At 41.1% G+C, this 20,164-nt stretch overlaps 1 protein-coding gene across 1 annotated transcript in view; it reads right to left on the bottom strand.

Moving 5' to 3' along the window:
* LOC109487485 overlaps positions 1-20,164 on the bottom strand; it is a 37,876-nt gene that overhangs the window by 10,772 nt on the left and 6,940 nt on the right. The window contains exons 5-7 of the mRNA XM_019791473.1: positions 15,256-15,359; positions 14,658-14,963; positions 13,915-14,036 (exon numbers count right to left, since the gene is read on the bottom strand). Of these exons, the coding sequence (XP_019647032.1) occupies positions 13,915-14,036; positions 14,658-14,963; positions 15,256-15,359 (532 nt within the window). The remainder of the gene's footprint in view (positions 1-13,914; positions 14,037-14,657; positions 14,964-15,255; positions 15,360-20,164) is intronic.

Below are 20,164 nucleotides of genomic sequence, written 5' to 3' on the forward strand. Positions count from 1 at the left end.
GGGGGGGGGGGCATTTGAGGCCCACCCTCTGTAACTCAACAACCACTTATCGTAGGGCCACCAAATTTTCAGAAAATAATGTAGTAATAAAAACACACAGAGCGTGGCGTGAACGTAACAGCACAATAGACTCTTTACTTTTTTGGCATGGAAATATCAGCAAATTTACCCGCTGTCGCATCTACACAATTTAGCAGAGTCTTACCTGAGATCTTGTAGACCTCACTTGCGAACACTCCGCCTGTGCCGTCCCTGTCACAACCGTATCTGGGAGGTCCGTTCTTCGTGTAGACGGTGGGACCAGAAGCTGATCCAGAGCAGGCCCCGTAAAACTGGAGAGCGAACACGTTAAACCCGCGGGAAAGCGCCACCTGGAAACACTTCTCAATCGCATCGGTACGCCTGTCCTTGTTGTCGTTGAGGAGTGGGTCTGTCCCCTCGAGATCCACAATGTCGGGGTCACGTTTGTACTCGAAGCAACCCAGGCTCTCATACGTGTGCCTGCGGCTGATGCTGTTGCCTCCTAAGTAAGATAGAATGAATGAATGAATGACTGAATGAATGAATGAATGAATGATTAGGTCTGAGGGCGGTCCAGTTGGAACTTTTATTTAACTTTTGCCATGAGAAAGATATTCCCTGTAAAATGGCTTGCATATGTACCTTTTTGGCAGATAAAGTACGTCTTGAAATCACATGTGTTGTCATCCCAACGAAAGCTGCTAGCTGCCCATAGACTTCCGCAATCCTGGTCGCCGATGCCTAAATTGCCAGCTTGATTGTTGGGTTCTCCTGGAGACCATTTTGAGAAGCCGCTCAGTGGTGTTCCGTCTGACCAGATCCAACGGTTTTCAACCTAAAGGAGGGGTAAAATTTAAATCAGAAGACCCGTCAACGGAATCAGGACCAAGATACAAACAAATTAAACATGTCCGGTGTGTTGACGAGCGGTCAAATTTAAACTCCCACCCAAATATACAAAATACAAAGAAAGACAAAAATAAACTGGAAAGGGTACAGAACCAAGCTGCCAGATTCTGCACGAACAACTATCAAATGGGTGCTACTGTAACGGAAATGAAAAGAAACCTACAGTGGGGGTCGCTGGAAGAAAGACGTAGAATGACGAGACAGTGCATGATGTATAAAATGACTAATAAACTGGTGGACGTACTAACCACTAAATATCTGATATCAGCCCAGTAAAGAACAAGAAACAGTCATGCGTTCAAATATCAGAGTTATCAACCAAGAATTGAGGTATTCAATAACTCGTATTTCCCCAGAACTATCGTAGACTGGAACTCGAGTCGTTGCCACCAAGCACAGTTGGGGCATCATCACTAGAAACTTGAAACAACTCCTGCAATTAAATGTGCAAAGATTGACTGTAACAAGCCGTTCAGTGTGATGTAGCTAGCTGCCGCTGAGTCGCGTGCCTGCGAAGCTAGTGTGTTACGCCGAAGGGCGGTTATACCAGCTGTACAGATACAGATACACCCATAACGACAGAAACACAATACTTACGGCCATGTCGTGGAGACCAAACCAGTAATCTTTTGATCCGTCAACGCGCCGAATCAAACCGACAAGGAAAGTAAAGACAGCCTCTGTCTTTATCATTGCAAGACGGCCTCCGTCCGAGTCACAGGTCTGCTGGGCCTCGCTGTACGTCTTTTCCTCGGCAAATATCTTGTACTCGGCATTTCCTAGTTTTTCGTAAGCTGTCCTCTTCTTAGCTGCCACATAGAAAAAAAAATCAAAACACACATTGTAGAAAAAGACGCTCGTAAACTTCTTCAGATACCAGTCAACAAATTTAAAAAAATGGCTCTTTCTCTTCTCTCAACGCACTAAGCATTATCTGTATTCTTTTTTCAACTACGATAGACTTTATCTTCTATACAAACAAAAAGAATCATCAAATTACAAGATTAAGTGGGGAAAACTAAACCTGTAATAAATAAGGAAAGAAAAGTATTCAATTTTTCACAGAAAAGAGCCGCATTCAAGCAGAATGCCTGGATCAGCATTTGTATTTGTGTTTATTGGCAAGCAGGATCTCACCTTTCTCACAGTTCTGTCCAGTCCATCCAGGTGAGCAGGTACACTTGTATCCGCCATCTTGGTTCACACAGCGTCCATGTTGACAGGGATTCCTGGTACACTCATCTATGTCTGTGTGATAAAGGCAAAAAGTACCTGATTTGTTTAACATATAACACAATGACATTCACCAAGACCATACATGTAATGAAAAGAAGAAACAATGATAATATGTGATTTTCCACCCATCAAAACAACAGCTTGTAAAAAGGGTACATCAGAAGGAATTCACCTTGCTGACAGTTCTGTCCAGTCCATCCACTTGAGCAGGTACATTTGTAGCTGCCACGACCATTCCAACATCGACCATGCTTACAGGGACTCCTGTCACACTCATTTATGTCTATACGATTAAGGAAAGAAAATGTACGTAATGTTTTAAACATTGAACACAATGATACATGTACATGCAACACAAAGACCTTGAATCTGCAATGAAATATATGGTTTTCATCCATAAAAATAAACGCTTGAATACAAAATGAGTACATCAGAAGGAATTCACCTTGTCGACAGTTCCGTCCAGTCCATCCAGGTGAGCAGGTACATTTGTATCCGCCATCTTTGTTCACACAGGTTCCATGTTGGCAGGGGTTTCTCCTGCACGGATCTATGTCTAAGCGATAAAGGCAAGAAAGTGTACCTGATTAGTACTGATTAGTACAGTCACAAAGACCGTGAAGTCAGACATCTTAAAAGTAGACTGGGAAAGTGTGCACTTTGTGCATCTTATGCAATCTATTGTGCCAGAAACACGCCTGCTTGGGAATGCACTTCAGGATTGTTCTACTGTAAAAATTAGATGTAAAATTTAGCTGCTGTCTTTTTAAGAACTCTAAATTGTAATTGTTATATAATGTACCCGTAATTATAATTATATATGGCAATTTTTAATAGAGAACGTCTGTATGACCGATGCACACAGTGACTAGTATATTGTATTTTTGTCTGTCCACCTTGCGTCCTCCTCTTGTTACCAAAACATGAGACAAAGGATTGTCCTAGGTTTTTAGCTATGTATTTAATATGTCATTCATCTTGTATGGAATAAAGATGATTTTAACCCCCAACATCTAACCCGATAAAAAAAACAGCTTGTAAAAAAGGTACATCAAAAGGATGTCACCTTGCTGACAGTTCTGTCCAGTCCATCCAGGTGAGCAGGTACATGTGTAGCCACCATCTTTGTTCACACAGCGTCCATGTTGGCAGGGATTTCTGGCACACTCATTTATGTCTGTGGGATAAAGAAAAGAAAATGTACGTAATTTTTTAAACATATAACACAATGATACATGGAAAACCAAGACCTGAATAAATCTGTAATGAAAAAGAAGAAAAGCAAGATATTTGTGTGTCTGTGTGATAAAAGAAAATGTACCTATGATTAATTGATTAAGGTTCAACCGGTCAGCAACAACTAAATGATTGGGGAAGGGGGGGGAGAATGAAGACGTTTCATCTGTATTGAAAAAAGGGTGAAAAATCCAGAATTAAAAAATCAGACGAATCTCACCTCGCTGACAATTCTGTCCAGTCCATCCAGGTGAGCAGGTACATTTGTATCCACCATTTTTGTTCACACATCGTCCATGTTGGCAGGGATTTTTGGCACACTCATTTATGTCTGTGTGATAAAGGAAAGAAAATGTACCAAATTTGTATAACGTCTAACACAATGATAGACGTAACACCAACAATGTGTAATGGAAGAAAGGAAACGAAAATATGATATTCCATCCATAAAAAGAACAGCTTGCAAACATAATGAGTACATCATAAGGAACTCACCTTGCTGACAGTGCTGTCCAGTCCATCCAGGTGAGCAGGTACATTTGTATCCGCCATCTTTGTTCACACAGCGTCCATGTTGACATGGGTTTCTCGTGCACTCATTGATGGCTAAGTGATGGCAAAAAATCATAAACAAACCAATCATCAAGAAAAAGACAAGAGCTGAAACAATGATGATAATTTGCACGCAAATTGCATGATAGCTGCACTATTAGAAGGTCACCTTGCTGACAGTTCTGTCCAGTCCATCCAGGTGAGCAGGTACATTTGTGTCCGCCATCTTTGTTCACACAGCGTCCATGCTGACAGGGATTTCTGGCACACTCATTTATGTCTGTACATGTGTGATAAAGGATAGAAAATGTACCTAGTTTGTTTAACATATAACACAATGACCATAGATGTAATGAAAGTAAGGAAACCATTATAATACTAGAGAGGCCGACATTTGCTTGGGAGCAAATACAGCATATTTCAGTCCATCTCCCTCCCACGCAAAAGTGGACTATTCCAAACTTACCCCAGTGTAAAACTGGCAAAGATTCTCAAATAAATGAATTATATAGTAGCTATATGTAATTGAGAACAAAGATGCAAGAACAAGCACATTGAATCTCGAAAGCTTTACTAGTCTTATTACAGGTATGCAAATACTAACAATGATGAGATTTGATACATTTTGAAGGTATTAGGCACATAAAAATTGAATGTGTGGGTCATTCCGCACGACTTACGTGCAATGTGACCTCAGGTAACCCGCAATGGAACACGTGTTCCATGGCCAACGGCAGATGGAACAGGCCATTCTTTAGATAGAACATGGAACGGGTATAGCACTTTTGGCCCTTTTTTGCTGAAAATAGCCATTAAAGTCCCCCAAATGAGTCATTTGGAAGTGGTGTATGCCAAATATGTGACTGCTGTTCTGTAGACATATGTTCAAGGTACCCTTATACCGAATTTCAGATCATTTGGTTGTAAAACCAGGGCTCAGGATCCAAAAATCCATTTTTTGGCGAAAAATGCCCCAAAAAACCTTCATAAACATTTTTCAAAGGCATGTATCAAAAAAATGAAAAAAACGCCTGGGGGTATTGGCTCACTCTACCTCCATGCCAAATTTCAAGTCATTTGGCTGAATGATGGCGGAGTTGAATCCCTTTGACTGTGTGGCAGGAGAAGGAGAAGAAGAAACATCAGAGAACACAATATATTTCATCCATACCGTGGTATGGACTGAAATATAATTACGATTTTCCAACCATTAAAACAACAGCTTGTAAACATAATGAGTACATCAGAAAGAACTCACCTTGCTGACAGTGCTGTCCAGTCCATCCAGGTGAGCAGGTACATTTGTATCCGCCATCTTTGTTCACACAGCGTCCATGTTCACAGGGATTTTCGGCACACTCATCTATGTCTGTGTGATAAAGGAAAGACAAAAATACCAGATTTGTTTAACATATAACACAATGATCACTAAGACCATAGTTAGATGTAATGAATGGAAGGAAACCATGACAATATTTGATTTTCCACCCATTAAAACAACTTCTTGTAACCATAATGGGTACATCAGAAGGAACTCACCTTTCAGACAGTTCCTTCCGGTCCATCCTTTTGAGCAGGTACATTTGTATCTACCAACTTTGTTCAAACAGGTTCCGTGTTGGCAGGGATTTCCGGCACACTCATCTATGTCTGTGTGATAAAGGAGAGAAAACCAAAATCCATTAACAGTCAACCGTTAGTACATGTCACACCTATATAGTTGGAGAAGATGAAGAGCTTTAATTTGTTATGAAAAGAAAGAAGCAAAAACACATAACTTCACATGAAAACTTACAAGCAGAATCAGCACAACAGATACAAAAGAAACTCACCTTGCTGACAGTTCTGTCCAGTCCATCCAGATGAGCAGGTACATTTGTATCCGCCATCATTGTTCGCACAGCGTCCATGTTGACAGGGTTTGCTGGTGCATTCATTGATGTCTGTATAAAAGATAAATACAACAGCTGTAGCTTAGTTGAATAAAACACCCTGACAACAGACCTAATGCCTTGGTTTTGTACTAAATGCAAAAAGTCAGCTACCTTGCTGACAGTTCTGTCCAATCCATCCAGGGTTGCAGGTACATTTGTATCCACCATCTTTGTTCACACAGGTTCCATGTTGACATGGTTTCGTGGCACACTCATCTATGTCTGTGGGATAAAAGAAAATGCACCTATGATTAATTGATTAAGGTTTAACCGGTCAGCAACAACTAAATGATTGGGGGGGGGGGGTGAAGACGTTTTATCTGTATTGAAAAAAGGATGAAAAATCCAGAAATTAAAAAAAATCTCACCTTGCCGACAGTTCTGCCCAGTCCATCTACTTGAGCAGGTACATTTGTATCCGCCATCTTTGTTCACACAGGTTCCATGCTGACAGGGATTTCTGGCACACTCATTTATGTCTGTGTGATAAAGGAAAGAAATATGTACCTACAATGTAATTTGCTTTATAACACAATGATCACTAAGACCATACATGTACTAGATGTAATGAAGAGAAGGAAACCATGATAGTATATGATTTTACACCCATTAAAACAACAGCTTGTACACATAATGGGTACACCAGAAAATACTTGCAAACAAAAATGAGTAGATCTGAAAAAAGGGCACCTTGCTGACAGTTCTTTCCAGTCCATTCTTTTGAGCAGGTACATTTGTATCCGCCATCTTGGTTCACACAGCGTCCATGTTGGCAGGGATTTTTGGCACACTCATTTATGTCTGTGGGATAAATGTACCAAATTTCTATAACATCTAACACAATGACAAACGAAACACCAACTCCTTAAAAATCTGTAGTGAAAGGAAGGAAACGAAAACATGTGATTTTCCATCCATAAAAAAATACTTGCAAACAAAAATGAGTAGATCGGAAAAAGGCACCTTGCTGACAGTTCTGTCCAGTCCATCCAGGTGAGCAGGTACATGTGTAGCCACCATCGTTGTTCACACAGGTTCCATGTTGGCAGGGATTTCTGGCACACTTATTTATGTCTGTGGAATAAAGGAAAGAAACTGTACCTAGTTTTTTTAACATATAACACAATGACCATAGATGTAATGAAAGTAAGGAAACCATTATAATATTACGATTTTCCAACCATTAAAACAACAGCTTGTAAACATAATGGGTACATCAGAAGGAACTTATTACAAAAAAGTAGACCAGGTGTAACATACATCTGAACCTCCCTTACTTACCAGTAGTTGACAGAGGTGCAAGTGTTGTTAGTAAGACCTCGGTTGTTTCACGCTCTGCACTTGTGATTGATCCTGTCAAACAGCGAGGAAAGGGAGGTTGAGGGCCCGAAGGGCTGTACAAACTTATATAGCAGCGAGGAAGGTGTACCTGCAAAAAGTAGACCAGGTGCAACAGACATCTGAACATCCCTCACTTACCAACAGTGGTTGACACAGGTGCAAGTTTCGTTAGTAAGACCTCGGTGGTTTCACGTTTTCCACTAGCCATTGATCCTGTGAACTGCCATGTCACTGGTCCTGTGGTCCATACCAACAGGGAGGACATGTTGGTTGAGTGCCCGGCGGTCGAGCTGGTCTCCTTGTAGAAAGGCGCACCCCACGAAGCCGTTGAATTCTGTTGCTTCACGTGCACCCCCATGGCCAACTCCACTCCATCTTGGTTCTCCTAAAACAGATGCATGTTTTAAAAAATATACCTGGAGCATATCACAAGCCACACTCCAATGCTGCGGGGATAGATAGTTTCCTAATTTAGCGGGGTCGCGTGGTGTTAAGTGGGGTCGTGTGGCAGAGCGGTAGCGTGTTCGGCCCAGGCCCAAAAGGTCCCGAGTTCGAATTCTGCCCGGTGTTACCGATCTTGTGCCCTTGTGCACATTTAGTTGATGTCATAATAATTCTATGCTCAAATGACCTAGATGTGATAAAGCTAGTGCCGGACATAAAAATACATCAAAGAGATGATACAGTCATACTAATTGATTTTGTATCTGGCTAGTAGTAGTACGTATACGCAGCCAATGGCTGAATTGCGAGGAGCTTGCAATTGGCTACTCTCCAAGTAGAGGCTGTGGGGGAATGATCGTTAGCTTTTAATGTATATGGCCGTTTTTTTTTTTTTGTTCTGAACCCCACTGTTGGTGGCTGCCGACTTTCTCTGGCTAATGGATACTGCCTGACCAATTTGATACTGTCTTTTTACCACCGAAAGGGATCTGCTTGGAGATTAGCAATTTGCGGGACTGGATCGCAAGGTGAATAAACACTGGGGCCATTTTAGGCTGTCGACAGGGATGTGAACACAGAACCTTAAGAGTTCTTGAATTACCACCAGAAAATACTGCTAACCATGCATCTTCTTCCATAAACATTATGAAGACCATGACATACCGTATTTCCAGGTGCGAGAGTTGGTATGAGCACAGCGGTGGCAACACACACTATAACCAGCAGGCCAGATAGAGCCAAGACCGCTATGAGCCAGGGAACTTTACTCTTCATCTGGTTAAGCATCTCCATAGCACGATCTGAGATACAATACAAAATATATGAGCATTCAGGCAGGTTTTTAAATGCATCGTATAAAGTACTGAAAGGGTCATTGTTGAAATGATCGTCTCTATATCTATCCATCTCTCTCTCTCTCTCTCTCTCTATATATATATATATATATATATATATATATATATATATATATATATTATATCAACCTATTTCAAACGGTTGATTGCAAGTAGACTAAACGTGCAGAATGCATGTAGGTATGAGAAAAACATTGCAATCTAAGAACCTACATTAATTTAACAATCATGAATTATAATTTTTACATCAAAGTATTATCCAAACTGAGATAAAACTGTTCAGCAAGATAAAATCGAAGTGAACATAAACTGCTGTTTCACTACACTGTAAGAGCCAAACGCACAACCAAGGTCATTCATTCATTCATTCGTTCATTCATTTCATTTCATCTCTTTATTTCCTCCCTCTTTGGAGAGCCTCGTAAAATCGGTACAATACAAAATAAAATCTCATTCTTTGATATTTACAAGAGGTTAGATAAAATAGCAACGTTACACTGTCCCACTGACACATTCATTCATTCATTCATTCATCCCTAAATTCCTTCATTCATGATTACTCATTTAATCTGAACGTACCTCTAGCTTTGTAAGAAAAGCTGCGCCCATCTCCCTCCTCATCCCCGATGTTTCCCTCTGGTTTGTTCTGCTGCTCGGAACCTTCTTTCTGCTCCGGCCGCACACTCACGTGTGGGTCTCCCATGCCAAGATTGCCAGTCGGGGTGTCAGCAGACGCAGCGCCGGAACCCTGTCCACTGGCATGCCCTTGATCCACGTCTTGTGTGTGTTCTTCTTCCCCCGTGTCTTCTTTCTTGTGGTCTTTTTCCTTCTTCTTTCGGCCTGCTTGTTTCTTTTCCTTTTGCGTGGGGTGACCAGGAGGGAGGTCAGGAGGTGTATCACGTTGAAAGCCGGAACCAAGAATCACATTTCCGATGCCATACTCTAGATCCACGTCAACGTACGTATGGCCTTCTTCCTGAACCTCCTGCTTTCCTTCTGATTGTTTCTTTTCTTTTTCACCTTGCGTAGGATGGCCGTCTTCTTCTTGCTTTCCTTCTGCTTGTTTCTTTTCTTTCTCCTTTTGGTTGGGGTTGCGAGGAGGTAGCTCAGGAGGTGTACCACGTTGAAAGCCGGAACCAAGAATGACATTGCCGATTCCATACTCTAGATCCACGTCGACGTACTGACGGCTTTCTTCTTCTTTCTTGTTGCCTCCTCGTTCCTTCTGTTTCTTGTCTAGGGTAGGATGACCAGGGGGGAGCTCAGGAGGTGTACCACGCTGAACATCCTGCTTTCCTCCTTGAGCGGGATTTCGAGGAGGAAGATCAGGGGGCGCTGCGCGTTGAAAACCAGAACCGAGGATGACATTTCCAGCACCATACTCTAGATCCACGTCTACGTACTTATTCCCTTCTTCTTCTTTCTTCCTGACGGCTTGTTCCTTTTCTTTCTTCCCTAGGGTAGGGTGGCCAGCGGGTAGCTCGGGCGGTGTAGTGCGTTGTAACATGGAGCCCAACATCACGTTTACGCCGCCGAACTCTAGATCTACGTCTTCATACTTGTGACATTTCTCTCCTTTCTTTAGGCCAGCCCCAACCGTGGTATTTCCACGGGCATACAGTAAATCTATATCATCGTAAGTATTGACTTCTTGTTCGTAATCGCCTTCCGGCGACGACTGTGAGTTGTTCGACGCCATTTCTATCTGTTAGGAACAAATATTAACTACAATCAACATGTTTAGAGTTAAAACTTTTGGTCCGGCAACACAAAAAAGTTCTCCCACCTAGAGCTTCCGACCAGTCACTCTGGTCTTCCTCAGTAGACTGACCCAATGAAGCTTGTCACGTGGCTTCTTTGAAGTGTGACTTACCGCGACGGGGGTCGACATCGTCTAACAGATACCTTTGGCCCAGTGTTGACGTCACACCTCAAAGAAGCCACGTGACAAGCTTCACTGGGTCAGTCTACTGAGGAAGACCAGAGTGATTGGTCGAAAGCTCTAGGTGAGTGAACTTTTTTTGTGTTGGACCAAAAGTTTTAACTCTAAACATGTAACTACCAACACAGATGAACTTTCATGATAGTACAATCAACATGTTCCCCATGGCTACGTTTTTTTTAAATGTCTATACAATGTTGTGTAACTGTTGATTCATGAAGCTGCACGGTGCACATACAAATATAATTAGGCTTGCCCCTAAGGCGTCGCCAAAATATTACAATCATTTTGCTCCTATAAAAAATCACATCTCCAAGCGTTTAAATTTCATGACCCAGTTTACTATCTACAGTGTTTTTATGATGACCGATTGCGTGTTGTAGGGTGCACGATCACAATTTGTTCTTGTTATATTTTGATACTGCAAGAAGGGTCTCGACAAGCCTGGAATCTTTTAGCGGCATTAAAACAAAATTTTCTATATAGCTTCATGTCAGCAAAACCCAATAACATTGTTGTCATTTTTGTCAATGTGAATCATTTTTTATTCAAGTGGGCAAACCTGTACTCCAATGACCAAAGTTTTGTAGGATTTTCCTCATATTTTGGTGTGTTAGAGATTTAAAATATCGTGATAAACAACACCTTACCAGACTAATTTCAAAGCAATGCATATGAAAAATGAGCTCACCCTGAGATCATAATAGTATGAATTAATTCTGTGTATTATGCTTTGTTTGTTATGGGGTAGGAATATTATCGTAGGGTTAATAAGAATAAAAAAAAACATATCAATGCCCTTACTACGAAAAATACCTGGCTAAAAAATTAAGTCACTCGTGAAAACACCCAACATAATGTCGTAATAAACATAAAATAAAACTGTGTTAACCTGATGCTGAAAAATCAAACATAACCGAAAAAAAAAAACGTGATTCAATGTTGGTAAACAAAATGTTGTCAATACAATCTCCAACCCTGGAGATATCTGAAAATCCCAAACAACCATTATGAAACAAGAGAAGTAAGATTTACATGGCTTTTTCTGAAGTAATTCCCGTTAAATAGTGTACGAATGTGGGAGTCATATTTGTGTGTGTGCGTGCGTGTGTATGTCTGTTTGTGTGTGGGGTGTGTGTGTGTGCGCGCGTGTGTAATATGCCTGTGTGTGTGCGCGTATGTGAGAGTGGTATTTGTGTGTGTGCGTGCGTGTGTGTGAGAGCGCGCGTGTGTGTGCGCGCGAGAGTGGTATTTGTGTGTGAGGGCGCGTGCATGTGTGCGTATGTGATAGTGGTATTTTTGTGAGTGTGTGTACATGCGTGTGCGCGTATGTACAGTCAAAAGCGACATGACATACCTCTACGTTAGTTTGTCCCCATGTTGACACCTGAAGCGTCCAGCCTCGACTGTTTCAAAATGCTACAAACTGGCCCTGCCAGCACGCGCTGTAAAATTCATTACTTCTACTTATTCATGTATTACTCATATATACAGCATGTAACCCTTTATCAGGTCGAGGTAAGCAGCTTGTTTTTTAAACAATGAACAGACTAATTTCAAACACGTGAAAACTCAGTACCCACCTACACTGCATATTCAAATTTGCAATATGCCACGCAAGCGCGTTCGTTTATTTGTCGTGTAAAGTGCCTTTCCCAAGGACACAAGATTGGTGGCATGTCAGGACTCGAACCCGGGACCTCTTGATTCCGAGTCGAGTACTCTGCCACTATGCCATACGACCTCACCCTTTTGCCTCTTTGGTGCAAAACAAGCAAAGAAAAACAAAAATGACCCAAACCAACTTGTCCTTTTTTATGAAGTATTGTTTCTTTTTACAAGTAAATAACATTGAAGTAACAATTGTATCGCTTTTCACTAATAAAGTCTTAAAATGGTACATATTCCCCTTCTGAAATGCTACCTACAACTATATGCATATGGCTGTTAGAAGAGTAAACAGAATAATGCTTTTTAAAGTAGTTCTGTAAATGTTATTCTACATGTATACAATATACAAATTTCCAGACAGCTGAAACAAACTTCCTATTAACATGAGTGTGTTTGTTGTTGGGGATCTGGATGTGTCAGGTATTATACATAGTCAAGCCATGTCACCACTGTTAGTGTGATCTATATACATTACAGTAAGATGTAGGAGTTACAAATGTATGTAGACATTACAAAGGATGTACAGAATGATGTTTTAAGGGCTGTATTTACAAACATCTTTGGTCTTTTGTAAACTGTACCTAAGTCCCGACATCAGACTCGAGTCTCCCGTACTAATATCTTAGAGACTTGGCAAGAAACAAACGATAATGGATTGAACTGTACAGAGACATGCACTGACTTGGTCTGTCAATTGTGGTTTAGAGTTAATTTACTGTTAGTTTACAACGAAGAACAGTTATACCCGCCTTCTGGCTCCTGAGTCTCTGCAATTCAGGTAAATTCAGGTAAATGTATTATATACAGTATATTTATATACTGTATATATATTTACAAACATCCACAGTTGAAGGCTGCTGTCTCCTGTCTGACTGTGTCATAGTCACAGCCGGCACACACCACATGGTACCAGCATTCACACTGGTCACACTGCACCTGGAGGGGGGGGGGGGGTCAAAAGGCATGTTTATTTGAGTAAAGAGACTCTTTTTACACAACCAAGTCTTCAATTCAGTCGATGTTTCAGTGACCGTCTGTCACCTTCCTCAGGGCAATTCTGACTGGTTTACATTGCACTGCAGCTGAGGTGTCGCTGTTATAGATACATTCCCAAACGTACAATATTTACATAATCTTATTATTGTACAGTGTGCTGCAGTGCAATGTAAGTAAAGTAAGAAATAGCTGGGGGAACATCCTCAACAAGCTGTAATAGCTTCTTTTCTACCACAGTACATTCTTTTCTGTCATTAGTTATGTTTTGTCAATTGCTTTTACTTTATGCAAAGATGCAAATAAAGAAAAATTGCATCAAACTGTCGCCCTGTGGATATGATTTTGGAAACGGTCCAAAATCATATCCAGTTGCTTGTGTACTAGTAACTGTTTCTTGGTGTGTCTAGCTAATATCCTTGATACCTTGATACGTCTTCCAGGAAAGAAGGCCGGGGCCTGTTATGTCCTGATCTCTGCTCACTCGGTTGCGTACCTTCGCTTCTCCCAGTGACTGTCAAGTCTGCTTTTGAACTGATTAACAGTTTCTGCTGCTACTACTTCTTGAGGCAGAGAATTCCAGTTTTTGATTGTTCTGACACTGAACCCCTGCGCCCTAACCCTGGATCTTGCTAGAGGAACTTTCAACTTGAGGTTGTGACCTCTGGTCGCTGTTTGATCCGCTGGCTCGAAGAAACAGCTGACTGGGACCCTCTCAAGGCCCTTCATAGCTATACATTATGGTGCATGGTAAAGGGCCTGTCTGTTTAATGTGCCTTACCCAGCTGATCATGTCCCCCTCCGGCCTGCTGCAGTCAAACGAGTCACAGATTACCCAGTCCTCCTCACCTGACCTGTCAGACTTCACTCGTCTCCCTCTCTTAGCAGGGACACCAGGCTTACCTGCAGGGGGGGAGAGAGGAACAACTATTTTGGTCATGTCATGGAGTCATATGGTGTAATGACACTAGGGTGTTCAACTCTGAACAAAGTGGTCCTGGGTTTCGAATCTTGCCCGATGTCAACGATCTTCTGCCCCTAGGAAAGGCACTTTACACATCTTTCCTCACTTCACTCAGGTGAAAATGAGTACCTAGCTACAGAGTATGGTTAGGGACGTCCCTCGGATAGTATGTTAAATGGAGGTCCTGTGTTTGGGAAGAGCCATACCCCATGCACGTTTAAGATCCCACCATACTTATAGTATAGAAAAGAGTAGGGGACCTTCCGATTGTGAGTTTACTGTATGTGCTGTACTTTGCAAATTTGTGAAACTTGTATATGGAATGCAAATGTAATTTTGATATTTAAGATGCAAATGTGAGGAAAATTTGAATTTCGTTATGCTAAATGTGTGTAATATGTTGACTGTGCAGTTGTTAATGTTTTTAAAAGAAATGATGTACATGTCTGAACGCAATTCAGCTTCTGCTGCAATTTTCGTGATTTTAGCAATAAACCATTTTTGATTGATTGATTGATGGATTGATTGATTGATTGATTACATGTATATCCCACACATACCTGCATTGGGTTTTCTTTTCCTCTTGTTGTTACTAACAGTCGATGATGAGCTTTTTAGACCAGACACTCCTCCTGCTGTAACAATGGGACTTTTGGACAACCGTGCAGTGCCGGTAGCCATGGAAACAGTTGTTGCCATGGAAACAGCTCCAGGAGATTCAGAATTACTGTCTTTTGCCAACAAACTCTTGTCTTGTGATGTTGGTGTTTTCAAGTCGGTGTGGGAGAAAATGTCGGAGTCGGAGTCACTGTCGGAGGGGATCTGTAACGTCGCAGCGATGCTGAATATTTCTGAGTCACTGTCATCTGTAATTAGTAAAACATCATTAATTCTGTTAGCCTGTGTTACACAATTTCAGCTGGCAGGGGCCAATTTGGACCCCTTCCATGCTCAGAATTCTCTGTCACTCAAGAAACTAGTCATCGTAGCATAAAACAATATACAAAAACAATATGGAAACAGACAGTTCTCAGTCTGACAATAATTGATCCAGTTTTAACAAATACTACTAGTACTAGTATTGGATACTAGCACTAGTAGTAGTATGCATTAATGAACAGAATCTACAGTAGATACTATATTAGTATTGAGACTTACCAGGTACACTGAGCTGACTATGCCCTGTAGAACTGCTACTTGCTGTACCAGTCTTCTGACCTCCCTTCTCAGCATCTGTGTTGACAAGTTTGGACTTCTGGACCCTGAAAAGGTACAAGGACACTACTACGTACATACATGTAGCACATGTGCAGCAAAACTTCAGTTAGATAAGCTAATGTGGGGACACTATATTGACCTAGAAGTCAACCTTCTGGTCATAATGCAGTTACACAATTTTTCTCCTTTTACCGCCTCTGTCTCTACTGTATCCAAATAACTATATGACATACAAGCAACAGAAAACGCCTCCAAACAGGTAAAGGTAAAGAAAGTAGAATGATGACTAGCCTCCACAGCATGCCAAAAACTGGGGGTTTTGGGGGTCTTCATGGTCTTTGGGAGCTTTTACGTGCTATTTTCTGATTGCATATAGACAACATAGCCGGCCTGGTTGAATTACCCCCATTTTTTTTTAACTGGGCTAATCAGAAAACAGCTGAAGACCACCAAACCCCCAGTTCTATACGCCTGCTACGGACGCTAAATGATGACACTCTTCCTACCAATTGGATATGTCCTGTAGCACATCAGGACTTGGTACGGAGGGGAAGAGCTGTCTGCCGTTCCCCCTCCCCGCATCTCCTGTCAGCTTGTCCAGGTGAGACAAGGTGGGTGTCTCTGAGTCAGTTCTGGTTTCCACATCAGCTGGTCTCCCACACTTCTCAAACTAAGAAGTAATCAAATATATACAATAACTGCAATTACATGTACAGTGTACTTCCTTCCATTATTCTTATCTTAAAGCCATGAAACTCCATACTTCCAAACCTTAGCAGGCTGAAAGTTAACACACAATTCTAATCCATCTTATTACTAGTATATAATAATTAATATAACTAAATAATCAATATTATTTTCAACACCAAAGCAACAACCATTTCTAAAATCATATCCAGTTGCTTGAGTAACTGTTTTTTGGCATACCAAAGTAAACAGTTTCTTATACGACACTCTATCTAGATCACAGCTTGAACACTTCACTTCATGTAAAAAACCCCTGCCAACTGACCCTGAACTTGAACTCTGACCCTGCCTGTACAGCCAGCTGCCCAGGTTGAACAGTGCCGGCCTTCAGGTGCCCGAACGTGACGGTGTCGCCTTCCTGTAGTCTGTGGGGGGTCTGTGGCTTCAGCTGGGGGGGGGAACAAGGGATGTCTCCTTGTGTATAACACAGTCACAATCTTTATTTTGTCACATAGATTCTAGAATCCTTGAAAATGATGTACATGTAATAGCAAAACAATTTTACTAGGCCCAGGGATTGTCTTAAACTGCACATTGTGTACAATAAGAAGTTATATCCAATTTATCTGTTACCTGAGATGAACCTTACTGAGGGAGTTCATTCCAACAGATGCAGTACTCCAATAAGTATGAATTAGCTTCTACCAGGGTTTGGATAGTCCAAGCGACTGGAAAGAGTAGAAGTTGGCCAAATAGACAGGGGATTTGGTCTTCTATGGGACATTTGCTGCACCTAGACCAACTCCCCTGGCATGTTAATATCTGTCTACTATTTGGCCAATATCCTTACCCTAATATCATTAATGTAAGTCCCGTTGACACTCCTGTCTGTTATATCATACGTCAGGTTCCCCTGTCTGTCCTGTGATACGTGGATCTCGGCATGTCTGCGTGAGATGAGTGCTGGGTGGGACTGGGAGTCGATAAACACGTCACACTGGGCAGGGTTTCTACCGATCTGCAGGGTTTTGGGGGTGGATGCAAGTCTGGAGAGGTAAACCAAGACATGTCAGCAAAACAGTCAAACACCTTGTCTTCTTCAAAGGTTCTTTTTGAATACCATCAAAACATTTTTTTCTTTAATGTTTATGAGTTAAAACACCATGAAAACACTGATCAAAGCTGCTTTAGCAAATTGAAATACTATAGGTTGCTCAAAACTCATCTTTGTGTGTGTGTGTGGGTGGGATTATAACCTTGAAAATCCCAGACATTTCAAACATACCAATGTCTGAAAAAACAAGGACATTTATACTGTATAATGTCCTTGGAAAAACGAAGTGTGCATACTAATCATGTAAACTCGCTCTACTAGCTCTCCAAGCAGAGGTTTGGGTTTTGGGGTTATTTTTGGCGTGTTTTTAGACTTTTTTTATCGGGGTTTCTATATTGCACTGGAATTTTTTTTCTTCACCCAACCCAGCTGCAAAAGAGAAACCCCGATAAAAAAGGCTAAAAACACGCCAAAAATAACACCAAACCCAAACCTCTGCTTGGAGAGTAACGTGACTGACCTAAACACGTCCTGCACATCCGGCCGGCTTGCCGCCTTCCCCACCCGTCTGAGGCGGTAAACTTCTCCCTCCGCAGCTTCCATGGCTTCTAAACAAGCAAACTAACGATAAACACCAAAGGTTTTCTGCCTCTGGCGATAGAAACTGCAGTATTTATGAGAAGCTACGTCCACAGATGCTTTGAAAAATGGCGCGTCGTGCTTGCATAAATTTAATACAACCTTTGACCTTGATTGGAACAGTCTAATTTTTGGAACAACCAGTCTAATTTTCTTACTAACATATCTTTTACATTTAAACATCACGTAAAATTTGAGGTAAAAGTACAGTCTTTAAGGAGATGTTTTTGGGGACAATGAGGGAAATAGACATAAGAAATCCCCCCTTTTCGAGGGATAGACTAGTCCATACTGAGTGATAGACTATTCCATCTATTCATTTGGTATATTTTCCTTCTATTTAATGATCAAAATTTCTCTTATTTTTTTCAAAACATGTAATTTTTATAGTAAAAATATCCAAAATATACTTTATGATTCAATTGTAGAACAGTTTAGGGCCAAATGAAATCAGTTAGACATTAAATCAAGCTGGACATTTCCTCCCCTTTTCTGATGTGGACTAGTCCAGATTGCAAATGGCTACGACAGAAGTCGAAATCGAACCTCAGAACCAGGAAAGTTGCAAACCTCGCGGAGAAATGGCTTCAGACGACCCTGAACTCTGTATTCTGGGGGAGAAGGTGGACCACAAGCGCTGTCGGTACCCTTACGCTGTCGTCTGGACGCCCATACCGCTACTCACGTGAGTTTTAGATACGTTTAGTAGTGATGTTGTGAGCTTTTTTTTTTGACAGATGAATTTTTGCAACAAAAATATAGTCGTTTGGATGCTAGGCTCAAGGAGCTTTGATATCAGAATATCAGAGTAAAGCTGCTTCAGCATTTTATGGAGTGGGAGGGTTTTGATCTATGATACATAACTAAGACACCTGATAACCTTTCTATAGCCTTCTTGATATAACAAACATAGCTCAACATATTATATCTGCCTTTTGAATGTACAGATATTTAATCCGAAGAGCATGAGAGGGATATAGGGTCCGGTGTTATGATTTAAGAAGGTTATAAAGCATATAACCTTTATAACCTATCTATAACCTCCTTAATGTAACAAATATCTGCATAGGCAATTAATATATACATGTATCTGCCTTTTGTCATGTAACAGATACTTGTATTTCAATCTCCAAGTTCATTTAGATGTTAACAAAAAACGAAAAACTTAAAGTGTCATTTGATGATCTTTCATCATAATTTTTTCCTTACCCTGTAACCCAGGTGGTTGTTCCCCTTTATCGGGCACATGGGCATTGCCATGTCATCTGGGGTCATCAGGGACTTTGCAGGGCCGTACTATGTGTCGGTAAGTAATGAGTTGTGTGTTAGCTTTCATCTGCTGTCCTGAATCAATGTTGCCTAAGACACTAATTTCCAAGCAGATCTTTCTGTGACATTTACCATTTGCCATCCGGGTGGCTGAGTACTCTCTCTAAATCATAGTAAACGGCCAGTTCTAACCATAATGCTCTTGCCACCAGACATCTGCTTGAGGATTGTAAGAAACTATTACATGTATTACATATTTCCATCTTTTTTCTCAATGCAGGAGGATCACATGGCATTTGGAAGACCAACAAAGTAAGTTCTAGACTTTTTTTACATACGTGTACTAAGTTTGTTTAAATTGTGATATGAAATGTACCACTGTTCGAATATGTACAAACTTACCAGCAGTTTTCATAGAGGTTCTACTATAAGCCATAGTATGACTACCATTATGTGGTAATCTAATGATATCTTCCCCGCACAGATACTGGACAATGAGCCCTTCCAAAGCAAAGGGTGGTACAAAGGGTTGGGACTCCGCAGTCGGGGACGCTTCAGAGGAGTACAAACATCACATGGTCAGTACTAATGCTTCAGTGATGTACTCCTGGACCAGTATTTCCACTCTCTGTACAGCTCAGATAGTTATAGTAAGACATGTCTATCTGGACTCAAGTCTTATACAATGAACATAGATCACAAGATTCACAGCTATGCAGCACATGTACTCTCATCTGCCGAATAAAGATACGGGTACGTTTATTTTTTTTGGCCCTAACATCCACCCAGTACGTTCTTATTTTGCACAGTACGTTTATTAATTTTTTGAAAACCAGTAATTTTTTTCAACTTCGTGTGAAAAAAATTGACAAATCATCGACGTGAATACATTTATAAACGCGTATTGTAGCGAGAAACTTGTCATTTTCGGGCCGGTTTTTGCAATCACCGCGTGCGTAAATTCGTCTGAATGTTCTATTGTCATGGGTGGTGCTTATCAAAATACGAAATATTAAATGCTCCTTTTTTTGTCTATTTCAATTCCTAATTGCAAATAACAGTTAAAGATTTGTGCATATATCAGTAAGGGCGCATTTTAGTACAAGAGACACAGGTTACCTGTCAATTTTGGTAATTTTCCGGGGTACGTTATTCCGGGGGTATGTTTATTTGATTTTGTAAGATTTGTCCGGGGGGTAC

Source organism: Branchiostoma belcheri, unplaced genomic scaffold (assembly GCF_001625305.1).
Source record: "Branchiostoma belcheri isolate BF01 breed outbred unplaced genomic scaffold, Haploidv18h27 scaffold89, whole genome shotgun sequence".
NCBI classification, from domain to species: domain Eukaryota; kingdom Metazoa; phylum Chordata; class Leptocardii; order Amphioxiformes; family Branchiostomatidae; genus Branchiostoma; species Branchiostoma belcheri.